Raw genomic sequence first — 22,307 nt, forward strand, 5'->3', positions numbered from 1 at the left:
TTAAATATTTGGTCACCAGATAGGGAATGTATCAGATGTAAAACTGGGGATCACCTATTTGAGCAGCGGAACTGATAGTTACACACACTCCTAGTAGGAGTCACAAACAAATAAGCAGGAGTGAGAAGTGTGGTCAATTTACCCCTTTCATCAAAGGAATGCTCAAATTTGTAGCTGTTTAACTGGAAAAATACAGTGTGCATGAAAATATTGTATCTATCATTTATATATTTTAACAACGATGTAAAATCATTTAGAATCAAACAGCACAGGAGGCTCATCTTACTTAATGATGGATACAAAATTTTCATGCACTGTATATTTTTTGAATTAAACAGCTACAAAGTCTAATATTCAGTTAGCTGACAGTTACCAGCCTGTCAGAAGTGGTGATTTCAGCATTTTTTGGATGATGGGGGGGGGTCGAAATTAGCCAGACTTGGAAGAGCTATTCGAATAGTCCCCACCCCCCTGCGCTCTTTCCCCATAGCCCTGTTTGTTTTGAGCAGTTATCCAAGTTACAATTGAATCTGCGTCCACCACCCTTTCAGGGCAGTGCATAGCTCGCAGCAAAGAAAGGTGAGGTCGGTGGGAGTGCGGTCAGAAGGAAACGCGTTTCGACAGGGCTCTAGCGGCGTGCGGTTTGTGCTGCTGGGCTGGCCGTAGGGGCGGGTACCGGAGTGTAGCAATGTGCGGGCGGCGTGGGGGGGCGGGGCCGAGGCTGACGCAGGCGCAACGCAGAGCAGACACATCTGCCCTGTTAGCGCCAGGGGGAAGGCTTGGCATTGAAAATTGCGCGTAACTAGGGGGCAATGGGTGGGTAAAAGGCCCTGATCCAGGAACCTTGGCCACCCACCTTTTTTGGTGCGTTCATGTCTGTAAGTCTGTCATGACCGTCTCTATTGGCTTTTAATCCACTCAGTGAGAAGGAGCAATTGTTATTTTGTATATCTGTATCATTGTTTTCATTAGAAACCATGTTTCGAATGCAATTCGTCATTTTGATGTTTATGTTTCCCTTCCTCGACTAATCCTCTCCTCCCCACCTGCACTTTTTTTTTTGTACAGCCGGGAATTCGGAACCTTGTTAGTTAATGTCCCGCCTGGGAAGGTAGTACCAAGTGTGATCTTCAAGTGAAACGGGGTTAAGAGCAGAGGACGTGTACCAGGGACTTGAGTTTTGTGCAAAGACTAGATAGAGAATGTGGGTTTGTTCTCCTTAAGGCAAGATTTAATGCAGGTACACACAGTTTACGGGTGTTCAAATGTTTCGATTAAGTAAATAAGGAGAAACTGTTCTCCCACTGACAGGTAGAGCAATAAACAGAGGACAGTGATGTAAGATAATTGGCAAGGGGGGGGGGCGGGGTGGAATTTATTTATTTTTGTTTAAGGAATGTAATGTTATGATCTCCAAGAAAGGGTGAGGGAAACAGATTCACGAGGAACTTACGAAAAGGGGAAAGATCAGGGTTCTGGGGCCAACTAAAGAGCTCTTTGAAAGGGCCAGCATAGAGACAATGGGTCAAATAGCCTCTTGTTGCAATGTTAGATTCTATAAAGGGGGGGAGATTTTTTTTTTGTTTATAGGGTATTGTGTCTCTGACAATACGTGTCAGCACGTATTGTCCGCCCCTAATTGCTGCCTTCTTGAACCACTGAAGTTTATGTGGTGTAGGTACTCTCAATGATGTTGGGGAGGGAGCTGCAGAATATTGACCCAGCGACAGTGAAGGTGTTTTCAGTGCCTAGGTCAATACTGGGTGGTTTGTCCAGTTTTTTCTCTTTGACTTTTTTGTAGCAGTTTGATACAGCTGAGTGGCTAGTAAGCCATTTCAGAGGGCAGTTAAAAGTCAGCTGCATCACTGTGGGCCTGGAGTCACATGTAGTCCAGACCGGGTAAGAATGGCAGATTTTCTTTCCTGAAGGATATTTGTGAACCCGATGGATTTTTTTTACCACAATTGATGATAGTTGTCATGGTCACTATTTTATGATCCTTATTACTGGGATTAGCTTTATATTAGAGTTATTGATTAATTGAATTTAAATTCCTAAAGCTGCTGCGATGGGATTTGAACTCATGTCTCTGGAGCATTAAATAATTTAGATGAAAATGTCGAATAGGAGAAGACCAGCTTGTCCATGTGGCCTTTTCTGGACATCCTTATGTCAAGACAAGTAACTCCTCATACCCTTAGGTGCAATGTCCTCCCCTGCATCCACCAGCAAGGGCAGACAGACCCTGGTTTAACATCTCATCTGAGAGACAGCACAGCAACAGTCCTTCAGTATTGCACTGGTAATGTCAACCTGGGTTATGCACTAAAGAATCTGGAGTGGGGCTTGAACCCACAACCTTCCGATTCAGAGGCAAGAGTGCTACCAACTGAACCGCGGCTGATGCCATTGTTTGGGATGGTTGGTTTGGGGGAAAGTGCCACAGCAATGAAGTAGAGTGGGTGTTTTTCTGAGAGAGGAGCTCAGCTATGTTATTTTGGTTCAGAGTACAGGGGCTACGCTACACCTGACCTGTGAGTAGAGTGTTTGATGCTGACATTGGGTGTCTGAAATAGCAACTGTTCTTATTCCCTGGTGCTGACTACTTTCCCTTTAATGAGCACAAAACCTCAATTTAGTTAAATTTTGTTTGAGATTTCTGATTTTTCTGATTTCAGCGAGGGCATACCTTGAAGATCAGTAAAGAGTGTTAATGCAAAGAAGCCTCACCAAAGAAAACATCTTCTCATATAATTGAGGTAAGAGTTGCTTTTGAAAAGATTGTCTGAATCCCAAAAGATGTGGTTGAGATGGCACAGAACAGGCAGTGTGTTAATCTGATGCAATGGGATAAAGATTCTAAAACATTGTAGTAGGGCTATGCGAAAGAGCAGGGGGAGTGAGACTCATTATGTAGCTCTTTTACCAGGCTGGCACAGGCACGATGGGCCAATGGCTTCCTTGTACAATTCTATGGTCCTGTGTGTGAATTTGGTAAGACTTATATTTTACTGCTTTGAGACATTGTACTAAATTAAATATGCTTTATTGGTGCATGTCATTGTCTCGACACACTAAGAATCCACAAATTTGCCAACCATTTCTTTGTAGGGAACATCAGCTTATGGAACGTAGAAGTGAAAATCCTAGGAGTCTACCAGAGAACGGACAAACTGTTACAATCCAGTTAGGGACCAGTGTCTTTTTGTTTAAAATAGACGCAGTTTGAAAACCCAGTTACCTGCTGTTTTATGGCTCCATCTCTTTCAGCTGTTAACCCCTCTAGTCAATATAGTCCCAACCTTTTAAGTGTAATAGACTCCAAACTGCTTTAGTTGCATTTATCCCATTTTCTACTGTTATAAAACTTTAATCTTCCCTGAAATGAACATTACCTCTAAAATATTAACATGAACCATAAACTAGATATTTGTCACACAGCTCCTTACCAGGTATAAGACTGGCCTGTGAGGTGCAGCATGTGGGATCACATTCAGTGTCACAAAGCAGTGTCGTACAGGCTGACCCTTGGAAATATTCCCTTTTAATCACAGCGCTGAGTGTTTACAATGGAGTAAAGTGCTCCAAGACGTTTCACAGGAGCGTTATCAGACAGCATTTGGCACTGAGCCACATAAGGAGAGGGAAGGTAACCAAAAGCTGGGTCAAAGAGGACGGTTTGAAGGAGTGTGTTTAAGGAGGAATGTGAGGTAGAGAGGTGCAGAGGTTCAGGGAAGGAATTCCAGAGCTTAGTGCCCAGCTGTTGGGGAGGGGAAAGTAGAGAGGGGCAAACATACAGCAGAAAAGTGGTTGCTTGGGGTTCCTTCTTCACAGTTCCAAGAGGCTGGCATTATGTGCAGAGACTGTAAACCATTGAACCACTGCTGGCAACTATCCTTAGTGGATGCAGTTACCTTCTGCACTCCCTTTCACAAGAGGTCGTTATGCTCATGTGTGCCTTGTTGGTGATTTTGTCATGCCTTTCAAGCAAGGGCACCTCGATTACATCCTTCCAGCTACACCACACTTCAAGCAGGGGTAAGGATTGGGAGCAAGAGTGTCCCAGTTTGTTTTTATTCACCTCTCTTCCTCCCGCTCTTCCCTTATTTGGGATGCCAAGGTTAATTAACGTGCTCCCCTGCTGAGATCAATTAACCTGGCGTAGACCAGGAATTAAACCAGTCAGCTGCCTGTGACACAGAACTCAGCGATTGAAAGCGCTGACCCATCAGAGGAACCATAATTTTTTATTGTTAAAACTTGAAAATAAATTGTGTGCTTTTCTTTACAGAAATCCGAGGCTGAATCTATGTTGTCAGATGAACTAGAATCCAGACCCGAGGTAAGTTGCAACACTTTTAAAAAATTTATTGTGATTCAAGGTCCCAGTTTACATTTCTTAGGTTGTTCAGTTAAAACCCCTCAGCGTCCACGACCTCTGAATGTCCCAAAGCACTTAACAGTCAATGAAGTGCTTTTGAGCTACAGTCACTGTTGTAGCCGCAGCAATAAATTTGCACACAGCAAGCTCCCACAAATCGCCTTGAGACAGTGGCCAGATAATCTGTTCAATTGGCGTTGATTGAGGAATAAATATTGGTTGGAACAACGGGGAAAACTTCCCCTGCTCTTGATCAAATAATGCCGTGGGATCTTTTACATCCACCCAAAGGAGCAGTACCTCTTCCAAAGGATGGCACCTCTGACAGTGTAGCACTCCCTTGGTACTGCACAGGAGTGTCAGCCTGGATTGTGTGCAAATCGTTGGAGTGGGACTTGAATCCATGATCCTCTGACTCTGAAGTGAAAATGCTGCTCACTGAGACATCGTCAAACACAAGTAGCACACAACTGATCTAATTGTTCTTTGGCAGATTTGGCCTTCCCATGTCAAGCATTATCATGACCACTGTCCTCGGATGATTCCTCCTAATACTCCAGGATTGCTCTGGAATTTTGATTAATGCCTCTGCGAAGTGGGTTGGGGTGCTTTTGCTTCATTAAAGGCACTATATAAATGCAAGTATTTTTCTTGTTGGAGGAAGGCAATGAGTATCCGCTTCTTCATCCCCTTTCTGGTACCCACTCCATGGTGAACTGCACTACCAAGAGCTCATGGATATCTTTGTAAGCTTGAGACCATGTGTCTGCTGCTAGTTGCCGTTCCTTACCCCAACCTCGAGCTCCTCAGTACCTCACTCACAAGATCAGGACTGACCTTGCCAAAGTCACAATTGATATCTCTTAACTTCTGGTTGTCCTCAACTTCCCTGCAGTGTTTGATATCATTGAATTGTACAGCACAGATGAAGGCCATTCAGCCCACCCTGCCTCTGTTGGCTCTTTATAGTGAACCACTGTTCCACTGTCCAACTCTGGAGATTAGCACTTGAATTCACAACCTTCTGACTCTGGGGGGACACATTGCTGACACTATCATGTAATGAGACCTAAAAGAACCTTGAGAGTAAATGAGATGTGGCTTCAGATATTTTCATGGCTACAACATTCATGATTTAATGTAACCTTTGAATCGTTTACTCAGTCTTGTCCTAATTTTATTTTTATTACACCACCGGTTATCAGTAACATTGAAGTGTGTTTAGGTCTAGCAGCTCATGTCCTGACCTGTTTTATTTACAGTTGCTGGTACAGTTTGTCCAGAATACTTTTATACCCTTAGGCAAAGGGTTTGAGGAACCAGAACAGGGTGCTGCCCAACATCTGCCTCTAAGCAAAGCCAGTGAGAGCACGTTAGACAACCAAGCCCCAGTCTCGGGTAAGTGGAACACAGTCCTCTCAGAAGTTGGAATGAGAGGCTCTATAAAGAAGCAGGGTATATTTACATAATTTTTTTATACAAGATATGCTTATGACAGTGATGATGCCAGTCAAGGACCATGGGTTGGTGTTTGACTTTGAATGACCACTGCTGGCTTTGAGCCAATGCTTCCCATATTCCAAACCAACAATGGGCCAAACACCCCTTATTCCACATGACCTTCTGTGGCCTCTCTGATCAAAAAGGTCAGTTTGCGAGAACTGAAGGAGCAGAAGTGGAGAGGAGGCGGACAAACAAGTTAAAGAAGAGGGGGCAAGGGATGAAAGTGAGAGCACGCAAGAGACAGGAGGAGTTAGTTGTGTAGTCCAAGGATTGAAAGCAATGCAAAGTAGATTTGGAGTTGGATGTTTAATCTCAATTCAACCCCATTCAAAATCTACTTTTTCAAACTCTTATCTCCTGACTTCTAACCATCGCCCCATTTTCTTGGTTGAGTCACAGAGATGTGTTTGGGTGTGCTGACCTAGCTCAACAGGGATTTATGATTTGGATACGGATACTGGAAGCCACTCAATGGAAGTGGCCATTCTTCAGATGTGAGAGCAAAGAGAGTGTGGGAGCAGGGTATTTAATGGTGAGGCCTGGAGCTATATATTGTCCGATGTCTTCTCTGGTGTACTTTGCAGCAGGAGTCATTAAAGGTGCCCAAATACTTAAGTTATTTTTAAAGCTTATTGAGAAAAGGTGAAAAGCATTCTCCATATTTAATAAGCAGCAAAAGAAAGTGAGCAACAAGCCTTTGATAAGGTACCGCCTTGTAGATTCTTGACTAAGTTCAGAACATGTGGGGTCGGGACAAGTGGCAGATGGATAGCAAGCTGGCCGAAACAGAAAAACAGAGCATAGGGGATAAAGATAGTTACTGAGTCTGGCCAAAGGTAAGAAATTATGTTCCGCCGAGATCGGTGCTGGGACCTCTGTTGTTCACATTTACGTAAACGAGATGGACTCTGGAATCGGAAGTATCTTTTCAAAGTTTGCAGGATGTAGTTAATACAGAGAAGGACTGTGACAAAATCCAGGAAGACATTAATAAATTTGTAGAATGCATGTGTAATTAGCAAATGAACTTTAATACAGATAAGTGTGAGGGTCAGGTGGTACATTTCGATTGGAAGAATGAGGAGGCCATGTACTCCTAGGAAAATAAGTGTCGAAATCTGGGGGATACAGATACACACATCAGTAAATGGAGTGACATGGGCTAATAAGCTTATTTTTAAAAACGTGAACAAAAAACTGGCGTTCTTTCCTAGAGGGAAAGAGTTGAAAAGCATAGAAGTTACATTAAACTTGTATCAACACTGGTTAGAGCACACTTGGGGTGCTCTGAACAGCCTGGTCGCTACATTATATATATATTTTGAAAAAAAGATATAGAGGCACTACAAAAGGAAAGGTTTTACTAGAATGACACCAGAAATGAGAAGTTAATCCTGTCAGGAAAGATTGAACAGAATACATACAATTTTTTTTTTCTATAATAGCTTATTATTCAAGCTTATTGAGAAAGCTTAAATATTGAAGTGCAGTCATTGTTCTAATGTATTCTAGAATAAAGAAGATTACAAAGTGACCTGATATAAGTCTTTAAGGTTATGGAAGGGTTTGACCGGTTAGATGCAGGGATGTTTTCATTTGTGGAGGAGACCAGAACTAGGGGACATGAATATAAGATAGTCCCTAATAAATCCAATAGGGAATTGAGAAACTTTTATTTCTTTATCCAGAGAATGGTGAGAATATGGCACTCGCTACCACAAGGAATAATTGAGGTGAATAATATAGGTGCATTCAGGGGGAAGCTAGATAAACAAGTGAAGAAGAAAGGAATAGAAGGACGTGTTGATGGGCTTGGATGAAAGAATCTTCACTATTTGTTCCACAAACATGTGCTATGCTATCTATCCCTCTGTGTTCAGCACAGTGTCTCCAATTACAATCAGCTTATTCTTACCCAGTTTTATTGCCAGGATGTGAAGTCCAATTCTGCCCCATGTTAATATAAAGGCCTGTTTGTTTCAATTAGCCGCTGTGTAGTTTTCAAGCTCACTTGCATAATAAGATCACAACAAACGCATGCAGCTGGGCTGGAAATGATTTTTGTATAAACCAGACTTTCATTATACCTTCCTTTTAATTATCAAATGCTTGGAGTGTTTGAGACATTTAAAACAGGGAAACTTGCAATTAGTAAGTTGCCAATTTTTTTTTTTAAAGAAGAAAATATGATTTTAATATTCCACCTCTCCACCCCGCTATTTTCTCCGTCTCCTGATGATACTAGTTCTTGCTGGACTGTTTAGCCCTCTGCTACCTCAGCCCAGTTAGGCCTTGACAGTGATCCTCAGCAGGCTTTTTGATTGTAGCCTGCCTGATTCCCCAATGTGGACTTTGCACTGGTGTCGGTGGTGAGGGGAGGTGGTGACCCTGATCAGGAGCAGGACCCCTGGATGATGTTCTATCTCCAGTAACAAACCCCCCCCCCCCCCCCACCGCCCCTTGCACTCAACCTATTTCCCCTCATTGCACAACACAGTGCGCTGGGCACTTAAGTGCCAACCCTGCTGCCGTGCCACATTCCCACCTGACCCCCCCAACTCCTGGGATTGGAGCTGAAGATCCAGTCTGATACTCCAGTGCCGTGCGGGGGGAGGGCTAGACTCTTGAAACAGAGCCTCTCTTGAATGAGTTGTTGAACTGAGGGCCCCATCTGCTCTCTCTGATAGATGACACAAAAATCTCATGGTGCTACTTTGAAGAAGATCAGGGGAGTTCTCCCCGGTGTCCTGGCCGTTGTTTATCCCTCCAGCAACATCACAAAAAAAAAAACCAGACCATCTGGCTGTTATCGCACTGCTGTTTGTGGGAGCTCGTTGTGCGTGAACTGGCTACTACATTTCCTATGTTACAACAGTGACTGCACTTCAATAAGCACTTCATTGGCTGTAAAGCGCTTTGAGGAGCCCTGAGGTTGTGGCAGGTGCTTATAAATATGAGTTTTTATTTTTTTCCAGGTGACCCCTCTGCCTCTGATCCTGCAGTGCTAATTCGAGCCGAGGCATCTGATGCCAGGAGCGCAACTGCTTCCAGTGAAAACGCGGATGGGAGCACTCCATGGTACCTCCGTGTACAGGAGTTGGCGCATGATAGTCTCGTAGCTGCGACCAGGGCAGAACTGGTGAAGGATTCAAAAGGTATCAACTGTATTGTCTTTTTTGCTTCTGACATATGCTGGTACTTAATGCCCCCCCACCCCACCCCAATGATGCAGCCAGTGTTCTAGAAATTACATTTCGCACGAGCACCATGAATTTGGATTGGTTTTTTAAACTTCAGATTTTCGGATCATATTTTTGCGTCGCTCACGATAAATAATTTTTAACACTCTGTTCCCTCTCAATTCATCTCCTCCTGTTTCTGCCGTCACTCGGTTGGTCTGTTCAAACCCCCCCTGCATCCCATCGGTCCTGAAGATGCTGACTTGCTCCAGGTGTGGGCTGCCCTCAAGTATCTCCCTCGAAGGGGCAGTCCTCTGTGCCTGAGCCTAGAGGCCGATTCCATGTGGGATGGCATTGCTGCTGTGCCCTACCACCTCATTGCTCACTGTCCATGGGCACTCCCCCATTTCCGGCAGGGTCATCTAGGTATTTTGTCAGCAGTGAGACCTTAGGTTTGGTTTCTTTCACCGTCTCCCTGAAAAATTTATTATTATTATTTTATTTCTTTCTTTTACATTTTGGAGGGGAAAGTTTTAAAAGAACTTGCATTTCTATAGTGTCTTTCACCGCCTCAGGACATCCCAAAGTGCATTACTGCCAATGAATTCCTTTTTTTTTTTGGCTGCTGCTCACAATCCGGTCTAGCGGCATTGAGACCCGACTGTTGCGATTTCCACGACCTTTCCGTTACATTTGCAGCCCTCTGCTCACCCGCCCCCTCCTGGCCGAGTGCAGGTATCCTAGGCTCCGGTTGTGACGTGAGATTTTCGCCCGCAGGAGAGTCCGCAAACAACAGTAACTCATCTAGCTGTAAGGAAGACTTGACGCCCGACCTGCAGCACGCCCCTCCACGGAATGAGAAGACCCTGAAGTGCTGTTACGATGGATGTAGCAGGACTTTCCTCTGGCACGCGCACCTGAAATATCACCTGAAGACACATAAGTGAGTTCAAAAGCTTATTTCTTGACCGCACGCCATGGCTTTGTGTGTGATTGGGAGCAGGGGTCAAAATATATATATATTTTTCTCTCTCCGGCGGGGGCTGTTTTGTGATTTTTCAGGGGCTCCTCGAATGTAAAGTGGAGCTGAAAGATTTAAGCTAGAAACCAAACTGTTTCTCAAACAGGAAACCTCGTTCTAGGCCTCCACTGAAGGATTTTAAGGAAACGAGAGACTTGGTGCTGGGTATACGGCCAAGAATCCAACAACAACTAAACGCTTTTTCTTCACTCCGCACCAACCCCGTCTTCACACCTCCGTCGTCCTCCAGTGGCTGATATGAAAGGAAACTCAAGGTCTGGAAAGTCAGGCTCTTCTGAACTGACTGGACTCCCAACTTTTTCTACACTATCAAAATTTATTTTTTTACAAACAGAAAACACGCGCATGACAGCCAAACAAAAGCTTGTATACAGACGTATAGCAAAAACACAAAGAAAAACCTAAGAGGAACAAGAAAATAGATTTCTCCCACAATATTTTTTCTCATTCTACCCCAGATCTCTCTACATTAAACTTCACTCTCAAAATAGTTTATTGGGCAAGTATCAAGGAGGGAGAAGCCGTTGGAAAGGATTGAATATTTTTCTGTTTTGTTTGGTGGTGGTTGTTCCAGCAGTAGTTTGTAAAACTTGAAAGCCAAGTCCAGCACGAGTGTTTTAGAAGGAAAACTAAAGATACTTCTTAAAAAGAAGCTGGAAAATCGTACGTAAATTTAAAAAAATAAGCTGTAAGTTTGAAAGTGAGTAATGCTGCCCGCTGCTCATATCCTCCCTCCCCCTCTCTTGTGTGTGTGTGCGCTCTCTCTCCCACTCCTCCACTCCCCCTCCTCTGTGCGCTTTCTCACACATTCCCTCTCTCTCACGCTCCCTCTCCCCCTCTCTCACCTTAGATTGAAATGGAAGGGTTGGTATAACTGGGAGAGGGGTAGGGGTGGGGGTGGTGGGTAGTTAGGGGGCTATTTATAAATAATTTTTAAAAAGACTCAGCTCAGCGTGTCCGCCCCAAAGTCTGCCAGAGACAGCCTCCCTCCCCCTTTCCCCCCTCAATAAAAATCATTGAACCCTAAAAAGATTCTTAAAAATAAATAATTCCAAAGGGAGGGGAAAAATGTGTCAACTATCCATTGACTCCCAAGTACTGAGGCTCTGCTCTGAAGAGAATTCTCTCTCTCCAACTTCTGGAAAAGTTTTTTTTGGTCTTCATTCTCCTGCCTCTCCCATGCTCGCTGCCCTGGCTCCTCCAATCACAGATTCGTTCCCTCCCTCCTGCCCTGCCCTGTCTCCCCACCTGCCCTTCCTGCTCCTCCGATCATAGATTCTGTCACTGGAGGAGCAGCAAGAGTGGGAGGGAGGGAATCTGTGATTGGAAGAGCTGGAGCAGCGAGCATGGGAAAGACGGAGACTGAGATTGGAGGAGCAAAAACTCAGATTCTGTCTCTCTCATGCTCTCTGCTCCTCCGATCAAACTCTGCATTATTTTCCCACTCTCAACGAGATGCCTGTGCCTCGTTTGGACTCTCTATCCCTACCCCCTCAAACTGCATGGTTAACCTTGCAAACCTGCCAGATAATTTTCTGCATTACCTTTTATATTAGACTTGCCAGTGTGCTGTGCCACCACATCACTCTGTTACGGGCTTCATATAGCTCCTGCTGTCCATTTCCTTCCACCAAGTAAATCCCATCTTTCCACACAGGAACGATCGCTCCTTCACCTGCCCAAAGGATGGATGCGGGAAGAGTTTCTACGTACTGCAGAGGTTAAAGGTCCACATGAGGACTCACAACGGGGAGAAGCCCTACATCTGCCCCGAGACCGACTGTGGGAAGAAGTTTACAACAGCCGGCAACTTAAAGAACCACATGCGAATTCACACTGGTACCAACCGGCATTAGCCTGTCTTCATCTTTTTAATGATTCTGAGCAAGGTTGAGCTGTCGGCCGTGCGTTTGGATGGCAGGTCTTTCTGTCAGAGCTGTCGCTTTCTTGCTCTCCATGAGCCGTCCCACTCTTCTGATCAAGGGACCACTGAGAGTCAAATTGCTGTTCATTCAGTTGGAACTGTTCTAACCAAAGGAAAAGTTGGTTTGAGATTGTAAAGTGTCCCCTGTCGGGGTGGACAGGATGTTAGGGAATGATTAACAATCAACGTGAAATGTGAAACGTATACAAGCAGCTCCAAAGCTGTGTCTCATCACTCTTTGGGAAGAACTTAATTTTTATTCCAGTCAGTGTGGCGACCACAAGTTTGGGCAAAGGTTTATAAAGGCCAGTTTTATAATTTGGTTACCTGTAACACATTGCTGCAATCTCCTTTCTGTTCCCGGCTGCCCTTGTACTGTTTGACCAACCCATCGCTGAGATATAAATTAAATCCTCGTGACCCTTTCTCATAATTCAGCCTGTTTTTTCCAAATCTCCTTTTTGCCCTTTGCCAACTTTATCTTTGCCTTCAGGCTTAATTTCTTTCTGGGATGAGAGTCTAGAGGCACCTGTGCCCTCTGATATCTAGTCCAAGTGGCCAAGCATGGTTCATGGGGAGGGGAAAGCCAGGCTATTCAACTAGAGGAGCCTGAACCTGACATTCACACGCGTACACGTCCAGGGTCACTGGACAACAATCATGGATGGAAAGTCCAACAGATTTTTCACCACTAATCCCTGACAGTCCGCCTTTTCGAATTCAGAGGTGTTGAACCATTGGTCCCGTCTAATTCACCACAGACTAGTTATTCAAAGTTTTAACCAGCTAACAGCACAAAGGGTGTAATGCATCAACTCTGTAGTGTGGAACAGGAGCCATTGGTAGGTGAAATTGGTAGCTGTTTTCATTCCCTGAAGACTTGTAAATCATTTGGGTTCTTATGACAGAACAGTAGATTCAAAACAGCCATCTGGTCATTTATTTCATTGCTGTTTGCGGGAGCCTGCTGATTGTAAATTGGCTGCTTGTTTTCCCCAGTTTACAACATTGATTACACTTCAAAAGCACTTTATTGGCTGTGAAGTGCTTTGAGACATTCTGAGGTTGTGAAAGGCCTGATGTATAAATGCAAGTTTAAATTGTCATTGAGTTCAATTTCATAAATTGCCATGTCGGGATTAGGACTTGTGACCTCTGGATCACTGGCCCAGTACCATAACCACTACATTTACTAGCACCCCCAGGGCTATGGGCCAAGAGCTGGAAAATGGGATTTGAAAAGATAGGTGCTTGATGACCGGCACAGACATGATGGGCCGAAGGGCCTGTTTCTGTGCTGTGTAACTCTGACTCTATAACTACATTAAGGTTCAGTTATTAGGAACCCTCTATTAGTTACCAAGTTTAATCCTGAGTGAACACAGGGGGAGCATTTATGTGGTTCTTACAATCCACCTGTACCATTCACTGGAAACTCTGTAGAAAGTGTGCAAACCACAGTTTACACTGCTTCTCAAGGACTTTTGGCCAGTCCTCAGCTGAAGTGAAGGCAGGAGAACCTACTCCCCTTTCCACTCCTCTATCTTTGTAGAAACTCTTGACATGGGGGAGAGATGGTGGCATAGTGGTAATGTCACTGGGCTAGTAATCCAGAGGACCAGGAGAATGCTTTGAGGACACTGGTTCAAATCCCACCACAGGAGCTGGTGGAATTTAAATACAATTAATGGCCTAGCAAGCCACTCAGTTCTCTGGCCCAGCCAGCAATGCCCCCATCTCATGAACGAATATAGAAAAAAATAAAATCTGGAATTGAAAGCTAGTCTCAGTAATGGTGACCATGAAATTATTGTTGGTTTGTCATAAAAACCCATCTGGTTCAGTAATGTCCTTGAGGGAAGGAAATCTGCTGTCCCTAATTGCCCTTGAACTGATTGGCTTGCTAGGCCATTGCAGTGGGCAGTTAAGAATCCTTAACAAAAACAGAATTACCTGGAAAAACTCAGCAGGTCTGGCAGCATCGGCGGTGAAGAATAAAGTTGACGTTTCGAGTCCTCATGACCCTTCAACAGAACCGAAGAATCCATACCTGGTCTGGTTTACACATGACTCCTGACCAGGTGAGGATTCTTAACTGCTCGCTACAATGGCCTAGCAAGCCAATCAGTTCAAGGGCAATTAGGGATGGGCAACAAATGCTGGCCTTGCCAGCAATGCCCACATCCCGTGAAAGGATAAAGGAAAAAAAAAAATCCTCTTTTGGGGAAGTATGATAATTTGCTGCTGTGTTTTCCTTTTGTTAGGCGAGAAGCCATTTGTTTGTGAAGCAGGAAGCTGCGGGCGCTGTTTTACAGAATACTCCAGTCTTCGTAAGCACATGGTCATACACTCAGGTACAGAGCTCTTGTGCTTGCTGCGAGAACGACAAGAATTTAAACAGAGAAATAATTTTCATGATGTCATTTCCATCTTTTTAGTCCTCCTTCCGTGTCGTTGCTTTTGCTGCTGCTGCTCCTCTCTTGTGCCTGCCTTGTTCTACAGGCCCTCGCAGGCTGTTAGTTCACCTTGCAAAATTGTAAGATAGTTACAGATGTAGGTGCCCGCTCGGTCCACCTTGCTTCATCTGTCCAGAAATATCCCAGCATCTTGGACCAGCTGCAGTTTCCTCCAGTTAAAGATTGGGAAGACCAAAGCTATCCCACTTCAAACTTTCCTCCTCTTGCCACTGATTCCATTTCCTTCCCCAGCCACTGTCTCCAGTTTAACCAGACTGTTGGCAGCCTTAGCATCCTGTTTGACCCCATTTCCGCCATCACCGAGGCCTCCTTATTCACCTGCGTAACATTAGCCACCATCATCTCTACCTCATCCCATCTGCTGCTGAACCTTTCATCCGTGCCTTTGATACCTTTAAACTCGATCACATCAAAGTGTCAACTTGTTACCTTTAACCATTCAACTGTTACAGTGCTCTCCAGCCCAGCACTCCATCCTCCACACTATGTAAGCTTCAGAGTGGCTGAAGCTTACATAATGTCCATGTCCTCATCCACACCAAGTCCTTTCTTGCTCCATGTCCCACTGTTGAGGCTGGGTTGGGGGGGGGTGGGGGGGTGCATGGAGGGTGGGGGGAGGTAGACATTGAATTACATTAAATGTATAGTGCAGGCCTAACTGTCCGTTCTGGCATTATCCTCCACTTGAACCGCCACCTATCCTTCCTCATCTATTCCCTCCATTCCCTTCTCCTTCACATGCCTCTAAGCCTTCCTTTAAATGTATCTCTGCCATTTGCCGCAACAGCTCCGTGGTAGTGAGTTCCGTGTTTTGACCACCGAGTAAAGGGCATAAAAATACTTTTGTATGGAGGGTGCCATGCTCAGTGGAAAGTGCTGTAAATAAATGGCACTAAAACAGAAATGCAGAACAAGATCCTAAAGAGATGTGTAACTGTATTACAGGTGAGAAGCCTTACCGTTGTAGTATCTGCAGCAAGACTTTTTCTCAGAGCGGCAGCAGGAATGTCCACCTGCGGAAATACCACAATGTCCTTGTACCCCTCAGCGACCAAGAAGAAGCCACAGGTGGGTAGTGGTGGAGGGGTGGGTGTGTTTAATGAGGGACCCCAGTGCTGGAAAAGGGAGCTTTTTCCCACTTATTAAACCCTGTTGCCTCCAACCATCAAGCATTCATAGATCATGCACATTTGAAAGTGGAATTTCCCTTTACCCCACCCAGACAATGTGCTTCACCCTCACACTCTCCAACTCAGATGAGCAATCCCTAACTGCACCAGTATGTTTTTTTTAAAAATCTCTTGCTTCAGATACCAGCTGTCTGTATGACCTTTGTAGTGAGGCTGTTGATCCAAGGCCAGTTCATCTTAAGTTACGCTGTTCGAGAAACCAGGTTAACCTAACATAAACTAATTTCCCTAACAAGCATGACATCCAGCAGAGAGATGAGATTTCATCCCATTAGCATGGGAAGGAAGAGGACCCTAGAGCCCAAGATGGTTAATGCAGTACTTCCATTTTTTTATTCATTCATTTATTGGATATGAGCCTTGCTGGCAAGGTCAGCATTTATTACCCATTCCTAATTGCCTTTGAGAAGGTGGTGGTGAGCCGCCGCCTTGAACAACTGCAGTCCATCTGGTTCCACAGTGCAGTAAGGGAGGGATTTTGACCCAGTGACAGTGAAGGAATGGCAGTTATAGTTCCAAGTCAGGACTTTAGGGGAGTCCCTGGAATTAAAAGTCTGATGATGTCATAAAAGCGCATCTGGTTCACGAATGTCCTTTAGGGAAGGAAATCTGGCGTCCTTACCTGGTCTGGCCTACATGTGACTCCAGACACACAGCAGTGTGATTGACTCTTAATTGCCCTTGTTCAGAAGGCATTTAGGGATGGGCAATAAATGCTGGCCTAGACAGTGATGCCTACATTCCATGAACGAATTAAATAAAAAAGCACCCGACCTTAGATGGTACACACTGCTGCCACTGCAGTGCACTTCTTTGCCCTGGATGGTGTCGAACTTCTTGTGTTGTTGGAGCTGTACTCACCCAGGCAAGTGATGAGTACATGTACACGCTCTCAAGACCGGCTATCTGAAAACCAGAATTGTCCGAAAACTGGACATTTGTAGAATGTGCCGTGCATTTTTTTTTACTCAATTTAAATTAACTTACCTGGACAATTTGGCTAGGTACTGCATGGCCCCGGACCTGTCATCCACTTGGCCACTTGCATGCCTGTCTATTCCAGTGCTCCATGCAATCCTTGACCCACCTGACTGAAATCTGGCAAAATCCAGCATGGCCTCTGTCCTGAGTGCACCTGTATTCCATTACTGACCTGTGCTTTGCAGGTGGTGGGCAGGCTTTGGGGAGTTAAGGAGCGTGAATCCCTAGCCTCCGACCTGTTCTTATTTGTCTGGCTGGTCCAGTTAAGTGTCTGGTCAACGGTAACCCTGGGATGTGGTTGGGAAATCCGTGACTGTGATGCTGTTGAATGGGCTATGACCCCCATAGGGACCCGGGCTATGACCCCCATAGGGACCCGGGCTGTGACCCCCAAAGGGACCCGGGCTATGACCCCCAAAGGGACCCGGGCTATGACCCCCAAAGGGACCCGGGCTATGACCCCCATAGGGACCCGGGACATTTTAAAAAGAAATGAATTTCCAAGACACCAACGGAAAGAAAACCGTTTTACAACATTTCACTTTTTAAAACTTCTACTGTGACAAACTCACTAAAATCAACATTATTCAAACATTAATTAACAGGTGAGGGATATTTCAAATGAAGAGGTAAATTTCACTTTAGTCGATACAGAAAGAGACTCCTCATGTAGTTACAAGCATTCTCATTACTTTCCACACAAATGTGGGACCACGTGCAATCTTGTAGTCTTTCCAATTCTGCCTCCGCTATGTAGGATCTCCCACTTCCCATCCAAACATTTCAGTCCTTGAGTCGCATTCACCAGCAGCCATTTCCTCTTTACTAATTCTGTGTTCTGAACTGCCAAACTGAAAACACTGGCTGACCCAACCCCATTGCAGTTAGCTTTCTATTTACTCATTGCTTCGTAGCTGCTCTTCCCCATGGCAATCCCAGGTTGCCTGCACAGTTCTTGGAACCTAATGATGTCAAAATCAGGAAACCTATTAACCCTCTTGCAGACTGCTCCCCAGCCCATTTTGACCTTCAAGGAGCTTCACACAAAAAAAAAGTGTGTCCAAAAACACATGAGTCATCACAAGGGGAGATACTCCATCCTCTGTGTTCTCCTTTATCAAATTGAAAGATTAATGCAGGCCAGAAGATTGGGAAATTTTTCGAGAAATAGAGGGAGAAATTAGACCATGAAGGAGAACTAGCAAGAAAATATGAACCATCAGTTAGATCTTCTACAAGTATCTAAAAAGGAAAAGAATAGCCAAAGTGAGTGTTGGTCCTTTAGAGGATGACACTGGGGAATTAATAATGGGGCACATGGAAATGGCAAGGAAATGAACAAGTATTTTGTATCCACAGAGACAGAACAAGTGGTCCAAGAATACTAGAAAATCAAGAGACAAAAGGGAGGGAAGAACTTAAAATAATCAATATCACAGGAGGAAAAAATACTAGGAAAACTAATGGCACTTGAGGTTGACAAGTTCTTATTTGCATTGGCAGGGGCTGCACACAGGCAGAGATTTTAATACAAGAGTCAGGTTTGGGCACTCTGGCCAAAGCACGTTCCCCCCCACCCCCACAATTGGGACATTTATCTATGTTAAATACACTATATACTTGTCAATTGTCAGTTGATTCCAAATCTAGCACCTTTTAGCCTAGCTGAAATCGTCTTACCCAACAGAGAGTGAGGATTGAATGTGGGAGCTTTATGTGTGGAATGTGGAGCTGAGACCACAACCAGATCGGTCGTGATCTTACTGGATGGTGGAGCAGACTCGAAGGGCCAAATGGCCTACTCCTGCTCCTGTGTTCCTATGTTTGGATAGTCTCAGTGGACCATCAGAGGAGCATCTGTGTCTAACGTCTGAATAATGAAGGGCAAGTTATTGTCCTTCCAGCCAGTTGTCTTTCAATGGGATTGGGAAAATAATGCTATTTCCTGTGGCATAGTGCCCACTATCTTTCAGAAGGTGGTTATATTGTACGCAATAGTTTTTCAAGTGCTAATTTTCCCATTCTCCCTATTGTATCTTCAAAAGCACACCCACTGGCCGACACTGGCGCGGCAAATGAGCCAGAGTTACCTGCTGGACTTCCGGTAGCTACGGCTACTGTGGCACCGCCATCAAGCCTGGAAGCACAGCCTTTGGTGTTACCGCACAGTATACTTGGAGCAGAGGAGGGTATGTGCTCAATCACATTTACTACTCGAGTTCAAAAATTAAGTGTGTACTTTGTTTGTGTCATTTATTTCTTTGTTCGCCCACCCTCTTCCAGTGTCATGCGCCTCTCCTTGCCTCATAGGTGCACTCAGAAACCTGCCCCCGAGTTCCTGATTTGATGGCTACTCTGCAGCTGCCTACCATGGGCTGACCTGCTCTATGATTGTTCCCTTCTCTCCCTCCTGTCGAATGAGCAGTTGATCCATTTTTTTTGAAGGAGTGACAGCGCCTTTGAATGACCCAGTTCTAATTTTAAGGTTATGCCCCTTGGTTCTGAACTTTGCCTCTCAGAGGAGATAGGGTAGCTTGAGAGGACCTATCAACTCTCTTAATCATCTTAAATGCCTCGATTAGATCACCCCTAAATACCTGGCATTGATGAGAATACAAGTCTGTTTTTTTTTAATATATTTGTTCCTGGAATGTGGGCGTTGCTGGCTAGACCAGCATTTATTACCCATCCCTAATTGTCCTTGAGAAGATGGTGGTGAACTGCCTTCTTGAACCGCTGCAGTCCATGTGGTGTCGGTACACCCACAGTGTTGTTAGGGAGGGAGTTCCAGGATTTTGACCCAGCGACAGTGAAGGAACGGCGATATATTTCCAAGTCAGGATGGTGAGTGACTTGGACGGGATATTCCAGCTGGTGGTGGTGTTCCCATGTGTCTGCTGCCCTTGTCCTTTCAGATGATAGTGGCGGTGGGTTTGGAAGGTGCTGTCTAAGGAGTTTTGGTGAGCTCCTGCAGTGCATCTTGTAGATGGTACACACACTGCTGCCACTGTGCGTCGGTGGTGGAGGGAGTGAATCTTTGTGGATGTGGTGCCAATCAAGTGGGCTGCTTTGTCCTGGATGGTGTCAAGCTTCTTGAGTGTTGTTAGAGCTACACTCGTCCAGGCAAGTGTAGAGTATTCCATCACACTCCTGACTTGCACCCTGTGAAATGGTGGTCAGGCTTTGGGGAGTCAGGAGGTGAGTCACTTGCCACAGGATTCCTAGCCTCTGACCTGCTCTTGTAGCAAATAAAAGCAAAATACTGCAGATGCTGCAAAAAATAAATAAAAACAGAAAATGCTGGAAAACCTCAGCAGGTCTGGCAGCATCTGAGAGAGAGAAACAGAGTTAACGTTTCCCTCCAATATAACCCCTTCCGAACTCTATGCAACCTGCCTTCATAATTTAACCCTTTTTGGAGGAAATGTATTGAAAATGTTTACATATTTTCTTTTTTCTCCTACCAGAAGTGTTACCTGAGAATTCTCCTTCGGTTTCTTGCACAGCAACCACAGCATCCGTTGTAGTTCTACCGCAACCGCATCATCTGGTTACCATAGCGACCACAGGACATTCTTTCGAGGAAGTAGTCACCGTGATAATACAGTGAATGCCAATGGGTCCTTTTTTTAAATGGAAGTTGAGAGTTCCACAGTGGCTAAAGAATGTTGCAAAAGTGAAGCTGCTGCCTGAGAGAATCAAACTGTCCCCCTTGATCACAGCTTGACAGCCTCTCTCATTTACTAAAATGACTAACCTGGGCATAGGTTCACCTGTGATTATGTGTGAGAGAGAGAGCAGTAGTGGTGGGTATGTTTTTCTTTATCTTGTTCTTCTTAAGGTATTTGCCCACGAATGCACGATCCTGATGACGTCCTGCGTGAAAGAGATTAAGCATATTCTGACCACTTTTCTCCTTGGAGCAGTCAAGAAAAAGTCGTCCAGTATTTATTTACAATGAGCCATTTAATTTCACATGCTGGGTTACGATGAGCTTCGTTAGCTCAACTTGTAGATCCGGATATAAGTGGGTGCCGGTAGAATCCTTGATATATCCTGTCCTCCATGGCCCATGCTCAAAAAGTTGTCCTCTTAAGGTCTCATTCCTGTGAAGCCACTTGTGCCATCGTCTGAGCTGTGCATCCCCACCGTCCTGAGAGTGACAGCAAGCCTGAAGAAGTGGGTGGCCTGTGGCTACAAGTGACGGAGCTGCCGGCTTTGCCTTCCTGGTGAATGAGTAGGTTTAGTGATGGATTTCAGTGCAGGCTTTGCGTGCGAGTTATTAAAATGTCTTCCCCTTGCCTAGAATCAGGTTTGAATGCTACCCGTGTGCATGCGAAGTACTGGTATGATATGTGCAAGTGACTTTTGCTATACTTGCGTTAAATAAAAGATGGTTATGCCATCAGTCCTGAGACCTGCGTTCAGAATACTTGGAGCCTGACCTTTCAAATGTAGCATGGTAGGGTTGGCACATCAGAGTTCCACTTCACTGCTTCAGGAAGTAGCACAGCTCAGATTTTGTTGCAGTCTCCACTCTGCTGTGATTTCCCGTTTTGCATCAAATTGTTTTGGAGAGGCAGCAAGCAGAAGTAAGCGAACAGAAAATTGAAAAGAAAGCTACTCTCCACTTCCACTTGCGCCTTCTTGACAGCACTGGAAGAGGTCTGGAAAATAAATCTGTGTGGCTCAAGGAGGTGGTTGGTGCCAAGAAGTGGAGAGGAATGTTGAAGAGTAAGATGGAACAGAATATGAAGCTAGGCTTGGTGGATGAATGGTTGTTTGGATAGTGTGCCATACAGAATGAAATGTCCAAGTCTCAATCCTGTTCTTGCCATGATAGGTAGTGGGGTGGTATCAAATGCCAGCTCAGCTGGGGAGGCTTCTCTCGATCATCATTCAGTGACTCCCTGATGAAATGTGAATGCAAGATGACAACCGAATCGGGCTGGGCTGTGATTTTCCTAGTGTTGGAATAGCCTGACTCACGAATGAAGAATGGCCACTCAAGTGAATGGGAGGGTGCCTGGTGTCCATGGAATTGTTCCTTCCCAGCACAGTTGGCACCTTCAGGAGAGAAAATTAGAAATATGAAAATCTTTTGTTTCAGATCTAATGCCCGTGTGACATCTTCAAGTGTTAACAAGAAACATGGTGCTGCAGAATTTAGAAACGTGATTGTGAAATGTGTATGTTATACACCAATAATGGAGGTGTCTAAAAGCCTCCCTAGCCTTGCCTTGTAACTGTGTGGTGGTCATGAGTTTCAAGTTGCGATATTCCATGTTAAGGAATTTTGTACTGCATTTGAATAACCTTTAAAGGTTCATAAAAGTTTGAAACAATCGGGATTCAGAAATCAGGAGTATTGACTGGTAGTAGCACTGAATTTTATTTTGGCCATTGCCAAATCCTGAATTCTCCTAAGTCTTCAATTATTTTTTTGGTTCTATTTGCATTCCTATAATTTTTCCCTTGAGTTTTATTTTAAGAGGCCTGTCACTTCCTCAGTGATGGATGATACAGTGCCCCTGTTCATTGGCAGGTATACGCTTGAAGCAGATGGTTTTGTGTTTTGACAATTTAATGGTACTAATCTCCTTTTTTAATAAATGACTGTAAATCTGAAA

At 44.7% G+C, this 22,307-nt stretch overlaps 1 protein-coding gene across 2 annotated transcripts; it reads left to right on the forward strand.

Annotated features, from left to right (window-relative positions):
• The first annotated feature begins 726 nt into the window (after positions 1 to 726).
• Positions 727 to 22,307, forward strand: LOC144692931 (zinc finger protein 410-like). Of its 2 annotated transcripts, none has more exons than XM_078562090.1 (11): positions 727 to 878; positions 2,679 to 2,759; positions 4,292 to 4,342; positions 5,644 to 5,779; positions 8,860 to 9,039; positions 9,841 to 10,006; positions 11,763 to 11,944; positions 14,294 to 14,383; positions 15,452 to 15,574; positions 18,723 to 18,866; positions 20,145 to 22,307. In XM_078562090.1, exons 3-11 carry the CDS (start codon positions 4,310 to 4,312, stop codon positions 20,285 to 20,287), a joined length of 1,197 nt encoding a protein of 398 aa, XP_078418216.1. In that variant the 5' UTR covers positions 727 to 878; positions 2,679 to 2,759; positions 4,292 to 4,309; the 3' UTR covers positions 20,288 to 22,307. The 2 variants fall into 2 exon arrangements, with proteins under 2 accessions (XP_078418216.1, XP_078418215.1); XM_078562089.1 differs by lacking the exon at positions 727 to 878 and adding an exon at positions 1,217 to 1,240.

Source organism: Cetorhinus maximus, chromosome 18 (genome assembly GCF_964194155.1).
Source record: "Cetorhinus maximus chromosome 18, sCetMax3.hap1.1, whole genome shotgun sequence".
Taxonomy (NCBI): Eukaryota; Metazoa; Chordata; class Chondrichthyes; order Lamniformes; family Cetorhinidae; genus Cetorhinus; species Cetorhinus maximus.